General features: G+C 42.0%; 2 protein-coding genes across 2 annotated transcripts in view; one reads left to right on the forward strand and one right to left on the reverse strand.

The window, feature by feature from the left end:
• LOC129756919 (transcriptional regulator ATRX-like) overlaps positions 1 to 14,809 on the reverse strand; it is a 172,033-nt gene extending 157,224 nt beyond the window's left edge. The window contains exon 1 of the mRNA XM_055753992.1: positions 13,863 to 14,809. The gene's annotated coding sequence lies outside the window, so the exon portion shown is untranslated. The remainder of the gene's footprint in view (positions 1 to 13,862) is intronic.
• On the forward strand, positions 773 to 17,620 carry LOC129756912 (facilitated trehalose transporter Tret1-like). The gene is made up of 5 exons (XM_055753971.1): positions 773 to 1,594; positions 6,408 to 6,529; positions 6,679 to 6,839; positions 6,926 to 7,101; positions 13,883 to 17,620. Exons 1-5 carry the CDS (start codon positions 1,453 to 1,455, stop codon positions 14,848 to 14,850), a joined length of 1,569 nt encoding a protein of 522 aa, XP_055609946.1. The 5' UTR covers positions 773 to 1,452; the 3' UTR covers positions 14,851 to 17,620.
• The last annotated feature ends 4,632 nt before the right edge of the window (positions 17,621 to 22,252 follow it).

The raw sequence follows: 22,252 nt of genomic DNA on the forward strand, positions 1-22,252 counted from the left end.
GAAATAACCCGGATCTGTCCGGTCCGGATATGTGTTGGAAAATTTCTGGCAACTTAGACATGAGCCTTGATAAATATGATTTTAGACCTCAGACATGAGACCTGATACTTGTGACATGAAACCTAAGACCTGAGGCCTGACACATGAAGTGAGAAATGAGAAGTGAGACGTTAGTAGAAGTGTGTCTTGAGAAGTGAAACGAAGTGAGATGAGAATTAAGGACAAGCTGGCGATTTATTTAGCGTAGCTAACTTTTAGTTTAGCAGAGCTACCGAGCTCTGCGTCCTTCTCATCTAGGTATAACTTCTTTTCATTCATTTAACGACAACCTTTCCGAGTTCATACGACAAATTGCTTGACTCAACTGATAACTAGGGAAAATAGTTATCAGTTGAGTCACACACTTGAAAATTTTGTCGTATGAACTCTTTCTTCTTTCGAAAGAGTAAGTCGGTGGTCTTTATCAAATCAACTCATTCGTAAGAAATGTGTCCAACCAACTTTCTCTCTAGAGCGCACCAATTTCGGCTTCCCGAAACTTCCAACCTCGATAGGTTAGCTTCTTCTTGTTTCAATCATACCGGTCAGTGAGTTAAATAATTCGTTTTTTGAGTATCACTATCGCTGCTGAACAGAACTGAACTGAACAGAAAAAAAACATTTGAAATTAAAAATATTGATAAGAACTTCTGCCATCTCGCGTGGTTTCGTCTCAGGTTCTACTAACTATTTACGATTGACGCGCGATGTATATTGGTCAAAGCAGGCGGTGTGCATTCGAACAGTTTCGATCGTAGCGTGCCGTGGTGGAGTCGTTGTGTTTCTGCATTTCCTCCAGGAGTGCACAATTGAAGCATTTTATTTCTTGTTGGCATTCGTGCCTTGAAAACGAAATCTAGCTCAGTTTAAGTGCCACCTTCGATCGTTGAAGAAGCGAAACACGCTTTATTGAATTTTTTCCTCCTTTTTCTACCTTCCCCCGGGAGGATTCATCGATACTCGAATTGACTGGAAACGCGAGACGGAAAAACAACATAGTGGTTTGAGGATTATGCTGACTTAACGGCGTGGCGACGCGACGCGACAAATGAAAGGAGCAAACGAACGAGAGAGAGTAAACATAATCAGTGCAGGCTAAATGCATTTCCGATAAACGCCTGGTCTAGTGTTGTTGTTGTGAAGTTTTTTAGGAGGGGGGTAATGTGGTTTGTAATCGAAGCAGGTCTTTGCTACTTTACTAGGTAGAAAGCACCCCGGGATTGTGTGTGTAAAAAGTTGGAAACCACGTGGTAAAAGAAATTTTCGAAGCTGGTGAGCCGCGTGTGGATTCGCGTGTTGAACGATAAAACTTGTTGAAGGTGCATTTTCTTGGATTCGTTCCGGATTTGCAAAGAAAAAAAACCCTTTCAATTGTTGCTGTTGGTGGAAAAAGCAACGAAAAACAAGAACAAAATGGGAAGCACGGTGAAGCTAGACCACCAGAATTCCTCCCGGAGGATTTTGAGCAACCAGAGCAGCAACGATTCGGTCGAGATGCAGAAAAGAAGCTGTGGATTGTCAGAGCGCAGCATTGCGATTCTGTTTACACTCGTGGGTAAGTTTGAAGGATTGGGGAAAACTACCCGAAGTGGTGTGATTACTTTAAGAAAAAACTGAAACCGTGTGATGGCTACGTTTTTGTGGCGTTTGAAAAGCGATGCTTGCAATAAACTATGCAATTTTGTTTGCTTAACTTCTTTAATTGGAAATATTGAACACCAAACAAAAAAAAAAAAGATTTTATTCATAGATTCCGAGTTTTTAAGCCTCGTCCGTCCCTGATCTGCCCTTCCACTACCCATCCTCCGTGGACGGACATGGTTTATCATGCAGTCGCTAGATTGCATGTTACAGTCACCTCAATTTGCTTTTGAGATTATTGGGCAAGTCACTACATCCTTTGCGTACTTCTTGCCGATAGAGCATATACTAGACTTTTGCCTTTTTTACGCCAATTGACAGATGAAGGTTAGAGCAAATACACGCACAAAACAAAATTCTGTAAAATTGTTAAAAACAACTCAGAACAGGCTTACCTTAAGTACTTACTAGTGCAGATTTACTACTTGTAAGTTCTTACCGGTTCATATCATTTATAGTTGGAATTTCGTAAGACGCCAAGTAACAAGCGTTGGATCTTGAATCGTGGCCGAAGGGAATGTAATCCCGGGACGGACTATAATTCCAGACAATTTCGTGGCCTTCAAATTCAACCACTGTATTATTGGACAACGGGACACATCAACTTCCCAGGCCAGATCTTCGGCCCCGATTATGCAGTGTTTTCGCTGTGACCGTAGTGCCCGTAACAGCAAAAAATCCAGTGAAGGCGGAGTACTAATTGCCGTTAAGAAGAATCTCTTTGCGCAGCTCTTCAACGATAATTTCTAGAGCGATCTGTAAATTGTGTGGGCTCGCATGGATTTTGCGGATCGAAAACTGTACGTATGCGAACTGTATATGCCGCCCGATCGGTCGAGAGATGTTGCCAAGCAGAGTCGTTTTTACGCTGCATCTCAAAATTAAGCTCCTCGGCATAGGCGATTTCAATATGCTCGGTTTGAAGTGGTGCTCCAGCCATAGTAGCTTCCTGCTCTCTACTTTTTCGACATCTTCAAACATCTTATTCAGTGGACGTGGACGACAACGATAGTATGCTAGACCTTTGAATTAGTTCCACATCATCATGCGCTATCGGCATCGCTCGAAGTAACGAGGTTGAAGTTGAACGCTACTGTGGTAAATCTACTAGCCTTTTACCTCGACTATAAGAACGCCAATTTCGATGACATTTTTCGCATCCTGGCCACCATCGACTGGATATCGAAGTTCGATCTATCGGATCCTAACTCTGCAGCTGAAACCTCCTCGCATATCCTGAATTATGTCAACGATCGTCTGCGAATTCCCTGGGTTACGACTGAATTGCGACGACTGAAAACGGAAAAAAGGTGTGCGCTTAGAAATCATAACGAGCAAAAATCACCCTACGGCCTACGCTAAGTATATACATATATCGTTAGCTTAACTCCGCTTATAAAAAAGCCAACAAACTTTGTTACCAAAAATACCTTCGCCGAATAAAACGTAACCTCAAGTCCTGCATTTGGCTAGCGCTGTCAGGAACATTTCACCATTGGGCTTTTCATTAAACGGTATGCATCTATGGTGCAATTATCTCTAAAGCAACGGCGAAGCTCAAGAACTCCTTTTCTACGGGTCCGGACGGAATACCAGCAACTTTTCTTAAAAGTTTTATGTCTGTTTTGTTGACTCTTATTCGGCTTATCTTTCAAGTTTCGCTTGACAGAGCTACCTTCCCCTTCCTGTGGAAGGAAGTTTACATGTTCCCGGTCCACAAAAAAGTGATTGACAAGATGTAAACAACTACCGTGGAATCTCAGCCTATGTTCGATAGCCAACCTATTTGAATTGGTGGTCCTGGATCCCATTTTCTCGTCCTGTAAGAATAACATCCCCAATGATCAGCACGGATTCATGACCAAACGCTCCACGATAAGTAACTTGCTGACGTTTAGATTTTTTTGTGCATAAAAGCTTTGCTGTTAAATCTCAAACTGACGCCATCTACACCGATCTGTCGACAAGGTGATCCACGAAATTGCTATAGGGAACCTTGGACGCTTACATAGGGTTCGGTGGTACTTTACTTGGCTACTTTCGCAGTTATTCAACTGGGCGCAAATTAACTGTTCAAACGAGAGATACGTCCTCCTCCGATGTTCCACAAGGAAGCCATTTAGGACCGATTATTTTCCTAATCTATTTCAACGATGTGCTTTTACTCCGCGACGGAACAAAACTCCGCTATTCAAGCTAATGATCTTAAACTGTTTTATACCATAAACGACCACGACGATGTTAATTTCTGCAAAATCAGTTCAACCTCTTCGTTCGTTGGTGCGACAACAACGCTTGCCTTTGAATCGTAGTGAATGTGCAGTCATCAGTTTTTCTCTAAGGCGGCAGCCTTTGATTGCGGAGTACTTCCTTGCCAATCGCACGCGTAGACCATATTAACGATCTGGGCGTCATCCTCGATCAGCGATCGGAATTCAAGACACATACTAACTACGTAGTCAACAAATCATCCAGAAGTCTTGGTTTCATTTTTAGAGTGGCGAAGGACTTCAAGGACGTGTATTGCCTGAAAAGCCTATATTGCAGCTTTTTTCGATCGATCCTTGAATACGCATCTGCTATCTGGTGCCCCTACTACCAGAACGGCGCCGAATGGCTCGAGGCTATCTATCGGCGATTATTGTGAAAATCGATGCCCTCATAGACATTGACATTCTTCAAGTCCGTAGACATGCAACACGTGCTCTTTCGTCGGCGATCTCTCGACATCGCGAATCGACTGTCCCACGCTACTAAAAGCTATTTCGCTCAGTGTGCGACCCCATGGTCCTAGAAATCAGGATCTTTAAATGTATGTTCCCATTCGAATTAATAATTCTGGAACGAACAGCGCCCTCATCGGTGCAATCCTCCGGTGTATCACAAGGAAACCATTTAAGACCGATTATTTTCCTAATCTATTTCAACGACGTGCTATCACTCCTCGACGGCCCGAAACTTACTATGATGATGACCTCAAACTGTTCATTCCGTTTGAATGCTCCAAAAACGTTCAACCGTCGTTCCGAGCATTCTGACTTCGACGTTTCGAAAGATGTTTTCCGAAGGAAAGTTACAAGTACCCTGAAGTCCCTTTAGTTAGACCTAAATGTTTTGTTTTAATATTATTTGGTTCAGAAATAAATAACACAAACAAGGACAATTGCCTCCTGAGCCGATGTCCATGAGTTCGAAGTTCGAGCCCAACAGTAAATATCAAACACAGTTGTATAGGATAAATTTTTCAATATATACATAATTGAAACAAAAATAAAAGAACTAAAGACTGTAGCTTATCGTTGTACAGTTTTTTTCTGAAACGCAAATAGCTACCGACTATTCAGTGGAAAATTTGTAAGAATCAATCCTTCGATAAGGAATGTTTTCGATGGGTGGTTAGCAGCTAGTGGGCAGTAAGCAAAAACAACAGTTTTCACTTTCCACCTGGCAGCTGTCGGTAACAACCACACATTCAAAAACGCGTGCCTGCCTGCACACACAAAAAAATCGTACCTCGCTCAACTTCGATTCCGCGTGGGTGTTGAAAAGTTTTCCGTTCCGTTGTAGAGGAGAAAAACATTACAATCAAACGCTATGTGGTTTGTTCATCAGAAAGAATCCTCCCTGTTACTGGACCGGTGTATTTTATCTTTTTATTATTTTTTGTCAAACAAAACAAGCATCATGAAATTTGAAACGTTCAATTCGTAATCTCACTCCACCTTCGCCAAATGATGATGATGCTGATGGACGATAGATTGTTTGTCTGGTCTAGATGGTACCTGTGTATCTACGCAGTTCTGACTCGACAGATTTGAATTCATATGAAATATAACCTCAGGTTGGTTGCCAGCACTGATAAGATGGAAAAAATTCAGCAGAATTTTAGATTTACATACATTCATACATGCATAAATGCCTCCTATCATCGACCCACGATGTCTTCCTTCTGTGTATCGAAGGCGAACGAAAATATTGTTCAGCATCTGTGAATTTCGTAACACGTGGATGAATATATAATTTCCTACTGTCTGCTGTAGGTGCTACTTTTGTTTTTTCTTCAACCTAGAAGTTATGAATGACTTAAAAGAGAGTTATCGAATGTAACCTCAAATAATCACAATCGGGGGATAAAAATCAAAGTTTGTGCCTGGTCCCATTTTTTTTTCTGAGAATTACAATTCCCAGAGTTTGTATTAAAACCGTTGGAAAGGTTGTAAAGCGGCTTTTCAAGCAATTTTCTAGTCATCCTACGCATCTTTTCCTTCACTAGGAATTGAGCTGCAAAAAAAGTTGACATTTAGCGACATTTCCAATGCCAGTCTCTTAAAACTCAAGTGATGAGTAAGTGAATATCGACTTGTTCACTTGAAATAAAAAAAAATACTAATCTCTCAATCTGTTTTCATCTGCCGCACATAACTGTATTTTTGAGCAGTCGAAAAGTTTCACTCGAAGTTCTTTAATTTCGGCTAAAAATTCGGTTCGCTAACACAGATTTCGTCCGGAGTGGAATGCTTCCCCAACTTCCATGAACGGTGAGAAAGGTGGAAACACGTTTGCCCACTGCTTTTTCCACACTACCGAATAAAATGTAAAATATACGGTCAGAGAAAATTACTGTTTCTTATCACCAAAACAAGATCGCATCACATCTCTTACCGGAAGTGTTTTATTTTGTCTCTTTCTTGTTTTTAACTACACACACAAATACACCCACGACACAGCATCCCTCGGTCACGTTTCAGTCGGCACAATGGTGGCCTGGAGCTGCAACGCTTTCTCCAAACTGCACGACATCGAGATGGAAAAACGGCTCCAACTGCTAGAACTGGAAGAAACGGAAGAGGTGAGTGAGCAGCAAAGCAACACCAGCAGTGGCAGCAGAGAGATAATTATTTTTGAGTTTTATTTTTCAATTATCCTTCTGCAATGCTTGTTTTGTCCTGTCTCTGTGTGTTAATTGGTTTGTGCTTGTTTTCTTGCGCAAATTTTCAGCTTTCGGAACATCAGCGTCGCTCCCTGACGGCAACACCGGCCCTGGCCGCGGCCATCTGTGCCCTGGTTGTTTACAAAGTGTACCATCGGGTGGGGACGAAAATGTTCATGCTAACCGCGGCCACTCTGATGATTGTGGCCAACTTCCTGCTGACTTTTGGGTACGTTCCGTCGTTGTTTGTTTGTTGATCGGTTTTCAGGGGTGGAAAATTTTTCTGTAATCGAAATTTTTCTTTCTCTTTCACAGGAATTACTTTTGGCAGCTGAGTGTGGGTCGAGCGTTGGCGGGAGTGGCTGCCGGAATAATCACAACCCTGGTTCCACTGTACGTCGATGAGTTCGGCTCCAAGCAGTACAAACCGCTGCTGGATTCCATTCTGTACGTTCAATTCGGCCTCGGAATCCTGGTTCAGCTAATGTCAGGTGAGAAACTCATTAATGTTTACATAAACTGTTTGTATCACATCTCAGGCTTCTTGGATTGCATGCGGAAAAGCTTCTTCAGTTTAGAACTTTACAACAGGTGAAGCCTACTGTGATTTCCAAAATAGACACTGACCTCTGCAAAATTTCAGCACGATAGGTCTTAATTTAGTGGATGGTTCAAAGCGCTCAAGATTTTGATTTTAACCCACGACAAAATCTGATGTTATTTCGAAATCCATATTCGTTGGCTTCCTCACGGCTCGGTCGCAGATCCTTGTGATCCCGCGCCCAACCGGTAAAGATCATCATCATCGTCCTCGGGTTCTGCGGAATCCAACTTCCAAGGAGGGCTTCCCTTCGCGCCCTGTTCGAATACAAGGCACTTTATGGAGTGAATTAATTCTATCCTCCAATAAGCTTTTTGATCAAAATCAGCTGGCACGAAGCTGTTTGGGACATTTCACACCAAATATGAAAAATATGATTAAAAAAAATCTTTTTTGTCGTTTTTGTCATTTAAGTCATTTTATGCATTTATGTCATTTTAGTCATTTAGTCATTTTAATCATTTTAGTCATTTTAGTCATTTTAGTTATTTTTGTCATTTTTATCATTCAAGTTATTTTAATCATTTTAGTAATTTTAGTCATGTAAGTTATTTAGTCATTTAAGTCATTTTAGTCAAGTTAAGTCATTTTGGTCATTTTTGTGATTTTAGTGATTTTGAACATTTCAGTTATTTTTGTCATTTTGGCCATTTTGTTAATTTCGGTCATTTTGGTCATTTTTGTCATTTATGTCTTTTGTAGTTTTTTTTTGTCATTTTTATTTCTGTCATTCAAGTCATTTATGCCATTTATGTCATTTTGTCATTTTCGTCATTTTTGTCATTTTTGTCTTTTTTGTCGTTTTTTTTCATTTTTGACATTTCCGTAATTTTTAAAATATTTATAATTTTTGGCGTTTTCGTCATTTTTGCATTTTTTTCATTTCGGTAAGTTTTGTCATTTTTGTAAATTTTGCCATTTTGTCACCTCTGTCATTATTGTCATTTATTTCATTTATGTTATTTTTGTCATTTATTTCATTCATGTCATATATGTCATTCATGTCATATATGTAATTCATGTCATATATGTCATTTTGGTCATTTTTTCATATTTTTTTTTCATTTTTGTCATTTTTGTATTATACGATGATAAAAAATCGCTCATATCAGGTGAGAAATCGACTTATTTACCAACCACATCAGGCTTCTTGGATTGCTATCGGAAAAGCTTCGCCACCTTTGAACAATCTGAGAAGCCTACTGTGATCACGTTCCATCTGTGGTGTGGTGAAATTTTTGGAAAGCAAGTAAAGCAACACAGATCCCGCATGAGAAAAATCTTGAAACGATGATAACTAAGCAAGAGGGAAGAAAGTTTATGTTATCAGTGGGCGCCATTCATTCGGTTCGTTTACCAATAAGCTGATGCCTGTAGGTGGTTTCGTAATCGTTTCGAAATTTGAGGAAGCAAGTTGAATTTCAATCGAGGGAGGAAAACTGAAAGCTTAATTTAAACAAATTACAACTGATCAGACAGCACTCATTCGGAAACATTTTTATTGCCATGCAACTGTAGATTGAGTGACTTATTTTGGCTACCGGTTTGAATCCTGGTGATAACATAAGTGTGAACTCAACCTTTGATAAGGAATTGCTCTATAATTTGGCAACAAGACTTACCACATACCAACTTTTAATCACCAGTTATAACACAATCATTATCCACATTTAGGAGGAGCTTTAAGAAAGGCTAAGAGCTGCTTCCGAGCACCAAGGGGTGATAAAATAGGGAAAGTTACATTTACGAGCCCCAACAAAATATCCCCTTTGGGTGAACCGCTTTCCAAATGACGCATCCCGCGACTGCATGGGTCACCATCATCACCATCATCATCATTCCTCGAAAGGTTAGGAAAACTTTTACCGAAAATAACCGACGACGAGCGCAGACATCCGTAAAGTGTCGTTACGTGAGCTCTCGTTTATGCCGCCGTCGTAACCATTCTTGGACGATCCCCTGAGAACCCCGGAAGCTCCCTTTTGCCTCCCTGCCTGACCTCGTTGCTTTCCCTTTGGTCCGATGAGATGATTACATGAACAAACACCCAGCTCAGCCTATAGGACCAAACATAAGTAAGCAGACACTGAGGCAGACATTTGGCTCCGAAAAGGGGGAACGTCTGCGCGATAAAACTACGAGATTAATAGGTCTCTTGTTTGGAGTTTTACCAGTCATTACCACCCCAGCCGAACGCAAGTCAGCTCCTCAAAACGGAAACAGTAAGAACAACACATAAAGATTCCTTTCCCATTTGACTTTCTCTCTACTAGTCGATGACGATGATGATGACACAGAGTGACACTCACGTGCCCAGTCTTCCGTCGTCTGCCTCTCGGTCGATGGTTCAGGATAATTAAAGTCAATCTCATTGGGGTGGACGCGGCATGTACATATTAACCGAAAACACATTCGGGAGCGATGGATAAACAACACACATGTCATGAACGACTTTGTGACTGAATAACTTGTTGGTAACCTTTTCATCGCATTAACAGTGATGAAGATATCGTTGGTTGTTATGAAAGCGTGGACATTGGTTGAGCAGCCTGTGCGTTACCAACGGCCATAAAGTGGATTTAAAACCTCTTTTCAAGGCACGCTTTGTTGATACTTGAAATCTCTTTTGAAAAAAAAATTTCAAGTTATGGTCCTCTCTGACTAGAGTAAATTGGAACGATCGCAGAGATCAACACTATTCGTAGTTTATGCTGAACAATATTGTTTTTGTCGAAGGATTGAATGCACCCTAAGAAAAGGGGTAGGCTTAATAGTGGCATGTTATCCTGAATGCTTATGCAGACATAAATGGTTATTCGGTACCGAAGTAGGAGGGACTCCTACTTCGGTACCGAATAACCATTTATACTTTCACCTAGATTCCGTTTACTATTTGGAGTTCAAGGCCAGGTAAGCAACCGCGTCACCCAAGTTTGCTACTCTGGGTCCACTGGTCTACAATTGCTGCTAGTCAAGGTTTTCGTCAACTGTGCTGATTTCAGTGGCTAGACTACGCAACCATGAGTTTCTGGGTCTGTTTCTCCTTCGATGCTCATCTGGATTCCAGTCAAGCGCCACTGTACAAATCTCGTTCTCTTCTTTTCGAAGCGCAGCACGCCCAATCCATCTCCACTTACGTTCCCGAGTATCGAGTTTTGCGCCTTTTGATGACACTGGCGAGAGAGTTCCACGTTTGAGAACCAGTTGCCAGGCCGGAGACTCGCAAACGTAAAACGGACTTTTCTGACGACTTGAAGTCCGGCCTTTACTCGTAACTCGAGTCTCGCTTGGTTACCACAACTATCATTTGCTCTGCCTCTATCCTATTCCACTATTACAAACGTGAGACTTCTCCTCTAACGACTTATGTCTTTGCTCCGCTTGTTTTGAGTCGATGCTCTGCCTCCTTTGCCCGTCCGTGAGCTGAATCGAGAATAGATTATCCTGGACACGCGCGTGTTACAGTCCTATCCCCGCAGCCTCCGTCGCAGGGGCGCGTTCTACTCGGATACTCCGTGGAGGTGACGGTGGAGATATCCTACATACGTACACGACGAACCTAGCAGCACGGCATACGGAGAAGGTAAAGTCTTATCTTTGTATGCTTTAATGCCAGGTTCAGAGTCACCCCACACCGGTCGAGGACTGGTTCTGGTTTCAACTCCTCTGCAGGGCAGTCATGATCCGGGTGAACCCCACACATCCTCCCCACGGCTATCGTGTCGGATCCACACTCCACTGGCGGCAAGCAAGCATGCGTACCCCTTCGAACCTTGGACAGTTGAACACTACGTGCTCTGGTCTCTCAACTATGTCATCGTAGGTTGGGCAGAGTGGCGAAGCTCCTCCTCGCTCGTATCCCAGTCATATGGGATCCACGGTCACTTGGTTTCCTCGAGCAACCCCACTCCGTGTCTGGGCCATGACAATTCTGTAAGCGTCGCACAAAGGGGTTGTCGTTTGCGTCCTTGCCGATTTGCCTGAAACGTGCCTTTTTGCTCGCCATAATAGCCCTGAAAAAGGTAGACCTCACACTTGCGTAGGGCACTCTACGCTCCTCCCTCATTGGCTGGGTCTTCGCTCCAATCACTTGTTCATCCCGGACTGCAGAGGGTGACATCGAGGATAGACTTGCTCCCATTCCTGTGGTAGGTCCTTGAATCGCCTACTTTACATTCTTCAGGTTAACGTTCAGCCTTGCCAGGACTGCAATAGAAGTTGACCCCTGGGGTTTGTAAGGCCAATACCCCAATCAAAATATCGTCTTGTTGTAATCGTAGATCGTGTTATTACAGCTTGAACTTGTATAAAGAACTGTTGACCAAGTTGGATTTAAAAGGCATACACATCTGCGAAAACGATACGGAGAATCGGTAGGATGTGCTTTGTTTGTCTGCCCCAGGCTTATGTCAAGACGTAGACAACTTCTCACTTTGAACGCTGAGAATGTTGTAAATAAGATGTGTCGTGACAAAAATTCATTCTCCTTCATGCTCGATAATATTTAAAGCTCGACTCAGAACACAACAAAGCTTTCCTCCAAAAAAAGTATCGGCATCTCGAAGGCATACCATTTTTTCTCTCCGTTCTTCAAAACTTTCGTCCATTCACTGCTCGAGAAATCGCCGGAAGAATCGGATTACAGTGGTTCCGTTTTGTTATAATGCCATTTTGTGTGGGTTTCCTTTTGTATTCTTTACCGAAACTTTGGGGGGATGTGGGGAACCGTTTTTATTCCCACGAGGAAAAGAAAGAAGAAAATTGAGTTCGGATTTTTTGTTATGGATAAGTTTGTTGAATGCCAACTTCTGGTTCAATTTTCCTGTTTTTTTCCTCTCCCTCTCATCACATGAATCATCAATTTGTCAAACGGCTGATGGCAGCCGTTTGACGAAGTTTGTTTTTATTAGCCAAACTTTTACGACCGCTCACCCACACCCCCCTAACACGGTAATTTCGCTTTAGTGTGATTGCAAAATCATGGCCTACTACCGGGGGCACACGTGCGATTACCACTGGCAGACCGAACAGCCACGTACGCTTTTTGGAAAGGAGTCCAATCTACCAGGTACCTATGTCTAGTAGTCAATCAGTCAGCGTGGCAGTCACGTGCTTCCGGCTCTAGTCGGCCAACTAGATCGCAGCAAAGTGCACCCACCAACACCATCACCTGTACTCGACGTCGTGTGGTCCGGAATCTCAATGTGATTTTTCTATCGTTCGCCGCCTGCTATCTTGTGCTTTTTTTTCTATTAAAACTACCGTTGTCGGGAGAACTTTTCGGGACACACACTCCCGAGAACAAGGGCACGTTTCCGGCAGATTGTCACGCTATCAGACGCCTCTGACTTTAGTCTCTCTCTATCAGCTCCTCTGAACCGGATCTCAGAACAGTCCTGCCTGACGATACGGTTGAAGCTCTGCCTTGTATTTGAAATTGCACCACACCGACTGCATTTACTTTCGAATGAAAGCCGTCGAAATCGGTGAATAATGCACGCCGGTAAATGGACTTTTTTGCTTTCTGTGTCAAATATCAACGGAGTCCTGCCTGAACGCCTGCTTGCTTGCTGATACGGAGAAAACAAAGCACCCGCCCCGACTGATAAAATAAGTTTTAATCTCGCCAAGAAAAGGTTGAAAAAAGAAAATACATTTAAAACTACGATACGACCAAATATTGACACTGACTCAGGAGAACCTACTAAATAGTTTGGAATTTCTAGTGGGGCAGCATTAAACTAGAACCTCGACTTTCAGATAAGATAGCGTCGTCATCGCCCATTCAAGCGATATTTTTTGGATTAAACTTTCTTTTAAACGGCTACAAAAAGAGTTGTACCGAATAGTAGTATCTGAGATAAATCATTTCCCTCCAATTTGACGAGAAATTTCAATTTAGTTATTATTGATACAGTTAGTACCTTTTAATCAAATCGATCAATATACACTCGTTCTACACCTAAATGAGATGTTGCAAAATTTTAATGCCGTACTATGTGCCGAAAATGCGCTGAATTGTGCATTGCGCCAGAGGTTATATGTCACCGGCAAAAAGACTCGAGCTCTTGGGCAAAATGGAGCAGGACCACAACACATAAACATTCAAACGAAACACGAAAAATATTTAATGGGATTTTCAATCTATTGGGTAATCCATCTCAGGAAGAAAATAAAAAAAATGCCTTCGGTGAGGATCGAACTCATAGCAATTTTCTACCTTCATTGTGCCCATCCGACAGCTTAAACTGTGTTCCACCTGAGCCAGATGGAAAACGAAGATTATTCGGCATTAAGTTTCTGCACGACTTATCACCAAAAAAACGCACAGTATCTGGCGTTTGGCCGGGGTCATTCGAGTATAGCCTCACTGGCTACCTAGCGTATGTTTCCATCCTACTTTATTTTGTGATGGGATATAGGGAGGGACATAAGAACTTGTTTATTTTGTTTTCTCCAGTCATACGCACAGCGGTTGCGCTGGGAGGTTAATATCGGCGATTCACATATTTTGCCAACAACGTTGAAATATTGAGAACTCATGGTTGGAGTAAAGGCTGAATTTTGGATGTACTAATAAGTGGCCTTATCAACTATACATAATTGTGCAAAAAAACATACAAATGGATACAAAAAAAAAAACTTACTCACCCTTATTTCCCTCATTCCAGACTTGATTCCGTTCACCCAGCTATCCAGTATGGTGAGTTCCACCTTCCCGATCTTTCTGTTTATCGGATTTTTGTTCCTGCCGGAGTCGGCACGCTACCTAGCGACCAGTCAGCAAATTAACCAGGCCAGGGCTGTACTCAAGCGAACCCACAACTGTCACGATGCGCTGACCAATCAGCTGATGGAGAATAGCTTGAACCACTGGCAGCAGTCCAAGAACCAGGGCGGCGGCCCGATCGGCCTGTGGGAGGGTCTCAAAAAGTTTCCGAACACCCGGATCGTTCTTCCGACACTGATGCTGATTGTGTTCCAACAGTTGACCGATGCCGTTCCGATGATGTTCTATCTGAGTCGCATTCTATCCCTTGTCGATGGTCAGTACACCCCGGAATGGACCGCAATTACGGTGGCCGCCATCTTGGTCGGGAGCATTCCGGTTTACCGATTGCTGAACATCAAAATCGGTGACTACAAGGTACTGATCTGGAGCTCACTCGTGATGGCCGCCTCGATGGCCACTCTCGGATGGCATTGCCACGTGCAAGCGCTTCGGAACCATCCGGAAGCAAATACCCACCTTCCGCTGGCGTGCTTCGGGGTGTTTATGTTTATGTACGGCATCGGTTTCCAGCGAATTCCCTGGCGTTGGTTGGACGCCGCCATCGAGGACGACGCCAATACGACGGTCCATGTGCGCACGGTTGCCAATGCCATCAGCTGGGCGGCGCTCTATTTGTCCGTGCGCCTGTTACCCTTCCTCATTGCCTTCGTCGGAGTTGGGTGCCTGTTTTGGAACCTGACAGTGATCTGCCTGTTCGCGGTGGCCTTCATTCTGGTGAGTTTACCCAACATGGATCGCGCCATGCTGCACAGTAAGCCACTGGGTGCGGATGGCGGCAGTGGTGCCAGTTCTTCGTCGTCCTCGTGCGCGCTGGAAAGGGTGCCAGATGTAGAGGAAACGGTTTAGATGAAGTAGAAATACTTTGATGGGGAGCCTGCTTAAATAACATAGGAAAGACTGACTCTTGAAAGGAGAAACTTTGAGGCAATAAATAAGTGGATTCAATACGTAGCTGTAAGAAGTAGGAATATTGTTTTTAAAAGTGTTGTAAAAAAAACAAACTCAATATTATGACAATCAATCCTAACAGTGCACAGTGGTCCAGATCAAACATTTAGCGAGACAAAATTAATAACACAAAATCGGTGCGTTTTAGACAAATCATTTGTTCTACAAAGTTACTTTATATAATAAGCGCTTTCTTTTTAAAAGATGAGTTATTAGGACGTGTCAATACCGTGGAAATTCGCGATACTAATTTCTTTCGGCGAATAGATAGAGTATATAAAGGTTCTAGAAAGCTGTAGGTTGTACCATTTGAAGAAACTTTGCTGAACATATCAAAGTCGTGCAATGAAATGGTATCGCTCTATGATTTTTTCAAGATTAAAAGAGTAGGGTGTGTCTAAAAAAACGGTTTTTTGCTCATAACTTTTTTAATAGAAGCTTTACAAGTTTGATGTGTTCTAAACACTTTCTCAACACAACAAAACGCATCTTTTTTTCGAAGATTGTGCATGGCTATCTTATTGTCTTTTGGAGCTAGGAGCATTATCGTGTAAAAAATTATCAATTTTTGAGCTGCTATATCTCAAATTGGGGCAAACGAAAAAATCTGCTTTTTGCTGCATAAACTAGGTTGTAACACGAGTCTGAGATACAGAAAAAACTGGAGATGCGTTTTTTGTTTAACTCGAGATTTTTAATTTTGAACATTTTATATTTTTAAGTTTTTTTCAAACAAAAAAGCACGTATAAAAATTTTGTGTTTTAATGTTCATTGAAATAACATTCTGTTGGTCGAATGAGATTATTTATGATTTATTTTTTACTTTTCTCAAATATTCCCTTTTTTAATATTGTAGCTAAAAATACTTTTTTATATAAAAAAATGCATATTCTTTCAACAATAATGTTCAAGATGTTAAATTCAAACATTTTTCAAAATACCGCGCGCAGCTTCAGGTAGTTAAAATTCTTTGACCATGAATTTTAGCTTCTCTACATTGCCTACAACTGAACTCAAGTCAACTTAAAAAAAGATTATAACAAGAACAAAATGTTTTATTTCGTAAGTTGAATTTCAAGTTACGAACACGCCAAGAATGATAATTAATTCCTAATGTGTAGGAAGCTTTTAAAAACACCTCCATGGATCGTATGTACGCATGTAACGGGGAAAAACCATAACAATAATTACTAGGATTTTACTCATCGATAAGTTGTGGTTCGTTCAGCCTTTCCCAGATGTTTTACTAATGTAAAATTTTTGAGAACATGAGTCGGTCAAATTGTTAGTTTCTTTTGTAATCAGCCATGGTAAAGGTAAGTTCGCTTTTGGTATTGACAAAGAAATTCTTGAACAAACAACATGTTGAACATGACTTATTATCTCATCTTCCATATTCAAACTTCTCTCTGCGTTAACACACGGGTTTCATTTTTAAAAAGAAATTTGATTGGTCTACATAATGTAATTGAAGAGGGATAGCAATTGTTCCCTTCTAAAAAGTTCATCTGACGGTTTTCAAAGTGCTGAGCTTTAGTTAAGTCACTCCGACAAAGAAACGCCAAACCTTCCTCTGGCGCATACGGATCTACCGTGGGTTGTACAGACGCTTGCGATGGTGCATCTGGTGATTTTTCCAGAGAGTTGACTTTTCGCCTTACATTTCAGGTAATTTTCTTCTTGCGATTAAAAGTTTGAAAAAACACTGTATGGAACTTCCATTTCGGTTAATCGAATATATATGTCTAATATCAAACTCGCCAAACATGACATACTGAATAGCACGCCTGTGCTTTCTGGGGCCATTCTCTGCACAAAAGCAGAAAATTTTCATCAACTTTTAAAGCCAGTAAAATATAGGGTGTTAGAGGAGGTTTTGATATTTTTCTTTGAAAAAACTTAAAAATATAAAATGTTCAAAATTAAAAATCTCGAGTTAAACAAAAAACGCATCTCCAGTTTTTTCTGTATCTAATACTCGTGTTACAACCTAGTTTATGCAGCAAAAAGCAGATTTTTTTGTTTGCCCCAATTTGAGATATAGCAGCTCAAAAATTGATAATTTTTTACACGATAATGCTCCTAGCTCCAAAAGACAATAAGATAGCCATGCACAATCTTGGAGAAAAAGATGCGTTTTGTTGTGTGAGAAAGTGTTTAGAACACATCAAACTTGTAGAGCTTCTATTAAAAAAGTTATGAGCAAAAAACCGTTTTTTTAGACACGCCCTACTCTTTTAATCTTGAAAAAAATCATAGAGCGATACCATTTCATTGCACGACTTTGATATGTTCAGCAAAGTTTCTTCAAATGGTACAACCTACAGCTTTCTAGAACCTTTATATACTCTATCTATTCGCCGAAAGAAATTAGTATCGCGAATTTCCACGGTATTGACACGTCCTAATAACTCACCTTTTAAAAAGAAAGCGCTTATGATATAAAGTAACTTTGTAGAACAAATGATTTGTCTAAAACGCACCGATTTTGTGTTATTAATTTTGTCTCGCTAAATGTTTGATCTGGACCACTGTGCAGTGTCATGAAGTTGGTTTAAAAAGTTCAATTTAGTAACGGGGAAATAAAGAACCAAACATTATTCTAAGTCGAAGCTAGATTTAAGGTCGTTTAGGATATGCAATAAAAATTGAATAAATTTGTAGGTAGCTTTTTATATGAATGATTTCATGAAAGAAAGACCAGAATTTACTTTTCAAAAATCTCGTCTTCTGGCCATTGGAAAAACCTCATAAGGAGCGGTGAGAACCTGTTTGTAAGAAATTGTCGACTAAAGTGCTGTAATTTGTGAAGTCAAACACCCGACTGTGTAATCGGTCCTTGAAGGCAATGCGTCTCGACGACCAATGTTTAAGCATCCGAAGAGACGTACTTGGTTATTCGTTGATAAATTTTCGTACTCTTTGGACACCTTTAAGATCTCTGGGGTTGAATTGTGCTTTCATCGATTTTCCCAACGCGATTGTCAATTCATTTCTTCCCTTATTGACACATCTACCTTCAGAGATGGCTCAAATATAGAGAAAAATGGTAAAATAATCATATTAATAGTCGACCTTGGGCCGTAGACTGGACACGGCTGGACGGCTCATGGACGTAGACTTCCAACTTGAGGAGGAGGATTCCACGGTGCCTGAGAAAACAATTCCTAGACAGAATTATCTGAAAAAAAAAAACCAATCATTGAAACAAATGTGCTACGAGCCGTTCAAGATGGAAGCCTATCTACGGGATTCAAGACCCCTTGTCGTAAAGAGAGCTGGTTTTGCTGAAAGTGGTTGATAACCCAGGTGGTAACTCCATTTTACGGATTGAATTCCAAGGCACGGCAAGCCATCAAACTTCCCAATATGCTTCTCTGAGTGGTGCCATGGGTGCAATAGGATGACTCATGATACTATGTAACTCCTACGCCCTAAAGTTCAGCTAAGGCTTCTGGCCATAATTCCCATCCGGGCCTGCAACTTCTATACCCGTGTACTGGGAGACCATACTCGCGCAAAGCGCTTCACGGCAATACTCATTAACGAGCCACCACCAACAAATACCCATTTGTCCACTGCAAAGAAGTTATTGTCTTATTTTCCGCAGCTTCACTCGTAGGGAACGGTACTGCTTGGATACTCTCCGCCGGTGGAGTTAAGTATACTACCACGCACGCGACTTATCCTCGAGATTCCACTAAGTAGAAGGTGATGTATTATCTTTGTAGGTTCAATCGTAGCTCACAGCTTTTCTTCTTCAGTCATCTCATCGAGGTTATTGACGTCATCGGTTACCAGCTTTTTAACCTTTACTTGGTAAATCAGAACTTCCTTTGTTACCGCTATGTAACCTAAAATCCTGGACATTTCTACCTAGGACAGCTTGTTTGGGATCTCCCCTCATTTGTTGCGTTACATCTGCGTACGACACGTTCTTCGCCTTAACGATGTTCGTATCGTTTCTCTCTCGTTTCGTGTTACCAGTGCCTCGCTTCTAATTGAGTTTTTGTCTAACACGATTAACACGTCGTACTTTTTTACGGGCGGTAACAGTCAACCCCAATTCGTTGGTATCACTCGATCCGTTGCTGGATTCTAGTCTAAAGGGCAATTCGGTGTTCCACTCATCACCTTGGAAAATCTGTTCATTCAGCTTCTCGACGTATGCTCCCAAGCGCTCGTCATCCGCTTTATCATGCATCTCTTTGAAACGCTGCATCCACCCTTTCAACTTCCGAGGCAAATTCGATCGTCCCATAACGAGCTGGCTTGGGATTTTAATGTCGATAACCACTTGCGATATCATCGGGAGAGGCTTCCGACGGCTCTGCCCAGTCACGGCTAACAAGATTCCATGTTTTAACGGGACGGTAAGAACCTTCTAATCACTGATCGTTTCGCGAAAAAATTTCTCCGTCTTAATCACCGCCCAACTTACTTACTGGAGTTTTACGGGTGTACTATATTCGTTCGCCAGGTCGCCATAAAAGGGTGGGGAAAGTGTATTTCTCTAGGCCATACATCTGCGTTCTTGCAGACACGTTTCTACGCTGGATCACGGGGATGTGGAACTACTGCACGTTCCAACACATTTGGGTCAAAAGCGATGAGTTCTGCTAAGACGTGAAGTTTTGCTGCTCAGCAGCACCTGAGAAGACTGCATCTAACTCCACGGTTGGTGCTCGCAGTGAAGGCAAGATGTACTGCGAAATTGATATTGTGCGGATAGTACAACTCCACCTTTAAGCAGTAGGTTATGGTAAGACTTGAGTCATTACAAGGAGAGGTTGGACCATGAGTTGTTAGCTGTGGAGCGCACTAGCGCGATTATGAGCTCCTATCTAGAAAAAGGATTCATCGCGGTTCTGGCCCTGGCTAGGACCAAAAGTCCAAGGCTCCAGGTTTTTGAAGTGCAGAGAGTTTACAGGTGACAAGAATTTTCGGAACTTAAATACTTACCTAATGTTGCCGTGCCGATCCTCCGGTGCATAGGACCTTGGTCACAGTCAAAATTCTCGTCGACAGTTCGAATTTTGGCGGCTAGGCTTCGCCGCAACAAGCTTCTTTGTCTGCGCCGCTCTGCAAATCTTGTTCAGATCTTTTCGCAGTCATCCATCTCCACTTATGCTCCCGAATCTCGATTTCTAGCGCCTTTTGATGACACCGGCTATGTAGTTTTACGTTTGAGATCCAATTGCCAGGCCACGAAGCCCGGACGATATTCCGCAGGCAGCGATTCACAAAGCAGCACCAAGTTTTGCATCCATCCAGCAATACGGATTCGACATTTGAGTTGAAGATTCGGATTTTTGTTCGAAGAGAGATCTGGTGTAACTGCAAGATGTTTCGGAGACACACAAACGCAAATCGGTGTTTTCTGATCCGGGATTTAATGTCTTTCTTGGAACCAAAATCAGGCGTAATTTGGGTACCAAGACACTGGATGCCCTCCATGCACTTTCTTAACTTGTTTCCGAGCTATCTTGAAACTGGAGGGATTACCTGTGTTGATCTCCATCGACTTGGTCTTTCCGACATTGACTTTGAAACCTGCTGCCTTGGAACTTTCGGTGAGGTCGTCGAGTTTGCTCTACATTTCTTGTCGTGTACTGTGCTTCTGTGCGATGAGATGGAATAGTTTCTCAGGGAGTCCTTTTCGCCTAAGAGTAACCAAAATGTGTTCATGGTTCAGCCGGTTTCGATACTTTTAAAAAAAAAGTAACCCTCTACTGCATAACCCATGAATCCGACTTTTTTTTTCAAATAATCGCAATTTTCCGAGGTGTTACTCGCGTAAAATTTTTAAATCGAGTTTGACGCGCAAGCCTCAGTTGATTAAAACTGATTGAAAATGGACTTTGGACTGATTACAGATTCAGAAAATGGCTAGGTTAAGCAAATGTTTTATGATTCTACTGACCCCTTGCGGTGCCGTCAAAAAATATCTACGAAACAGAAGAATCGATGACGCCTGCAACACGTCAAACGAACAATCCTAACGCCTCCACGTCAATTCGCTCACGTTTTGATCAACGGCGATTCATTCGATTAGGATTGATAATAATCAGTGCCTAGTGCTATTCGCACGAGAGCGCCGCCGCCGCCGATTGATGAAAAGCAGAAGAACATTTCCTGTTTTGTTTTCTATTTCTAATCGATCCTCATCGTCTCGTCCAAATCAATTTACTCCGATTGCGATTGACACTTGTTCGACAAAACAATCAACAAAAACGAACGGTGCGCACACATATCAAACAAACAAATAAACAAACAATATTGGTTTGTTCCTTGAATCACGTGTGATGTTCGTTGTTGTTGTAATGTTGAATTCGGGGATTCTAGTACAGTGGCATGGTAGTGTTTGACTTAAAAAAAATTGTCACTACCCATTCCGATCAGGAGAGAAAGTCATTTGAGGTGTGATTGATGGACAGGAATCAATTTATCCCAAAATGAGAACCGACAATTAGTAACCTATCCACCCCAACCTCAGATCGAAATGTGCGCCGAGTCATCGAAAATCCGTCCTCCCTAAAAATCCTATACAATGTTATGGGACTTGTGTTCGACTGTGGGCTGTCAAATTCAATTGTTACCATTGGATACGAATCTCGGTTGGCTTTATCTGTGTGTTGTAAGCTAAATCCCATTAAGTGAATCCTCGGTGGGTTTTATCCTCCCTCGAGTAGGTGGTATTTTCTGTCACATGCTGCGCTGCCAGCACATCAAAGAATGATGTTGGTCGATTGTCGTTACGCGTACAAAAAAGGGATACTTAGGAGACAGATAGTGAAAACGGAGCCAACATGGCAACTTATACCCTATACATGCGGGGTAAAGCAACAAGCAAAAGCCTTCCCAAGGCCATCCGGAAACAATTACACCGGTTCCCAGTCTCAGACTCCATCAGGACGTTGCGTCATCGCCTGCACACCCAGCTGGCAGCATTCATTGGGACGAGAAAAAGGCTTCAATCGTACCTACACACAGAGCATCTATCTCCTATTAACATCACCATCATCAACAGCATCATGGTCTCTTCTGCATCCAAGCAACCGGAAATGCTACACTCGACCGAAAGCGATGGCAGTCGTAGGGTAGGGACGCTAATTTTCGTCTAACTTTCTTTTCCAATTCGACTAACACTGAAAAAATGAGTCCTTACCCTAGTTTTGATAGTGGTAGACTGCTGCAGTAATATTTCACCCGGACCGAGCAGAGCAGTAGGCTTTTCCCGACGAATGCACGGGAATAGATTTTCTTCCATTCTTTTTTTCCTGATGTTGTTGTCGTTGT

This window comes from Uranotaenia lowii, chromosome 1 (genome assembly GCF_029784155.1).
Source record: "Uranotaenia lowii strain MFRU-FL chromosome 1, ASM2978415v1, whole genome shotgun sequence".
Classification (NCBI taxonomy): domain Eukaryota; kingdom Metazoa; phylum Arthropoda; class Insecta; order Diptera; family Culicidae; genus Uranotaenia; species Uranotaenia lowii.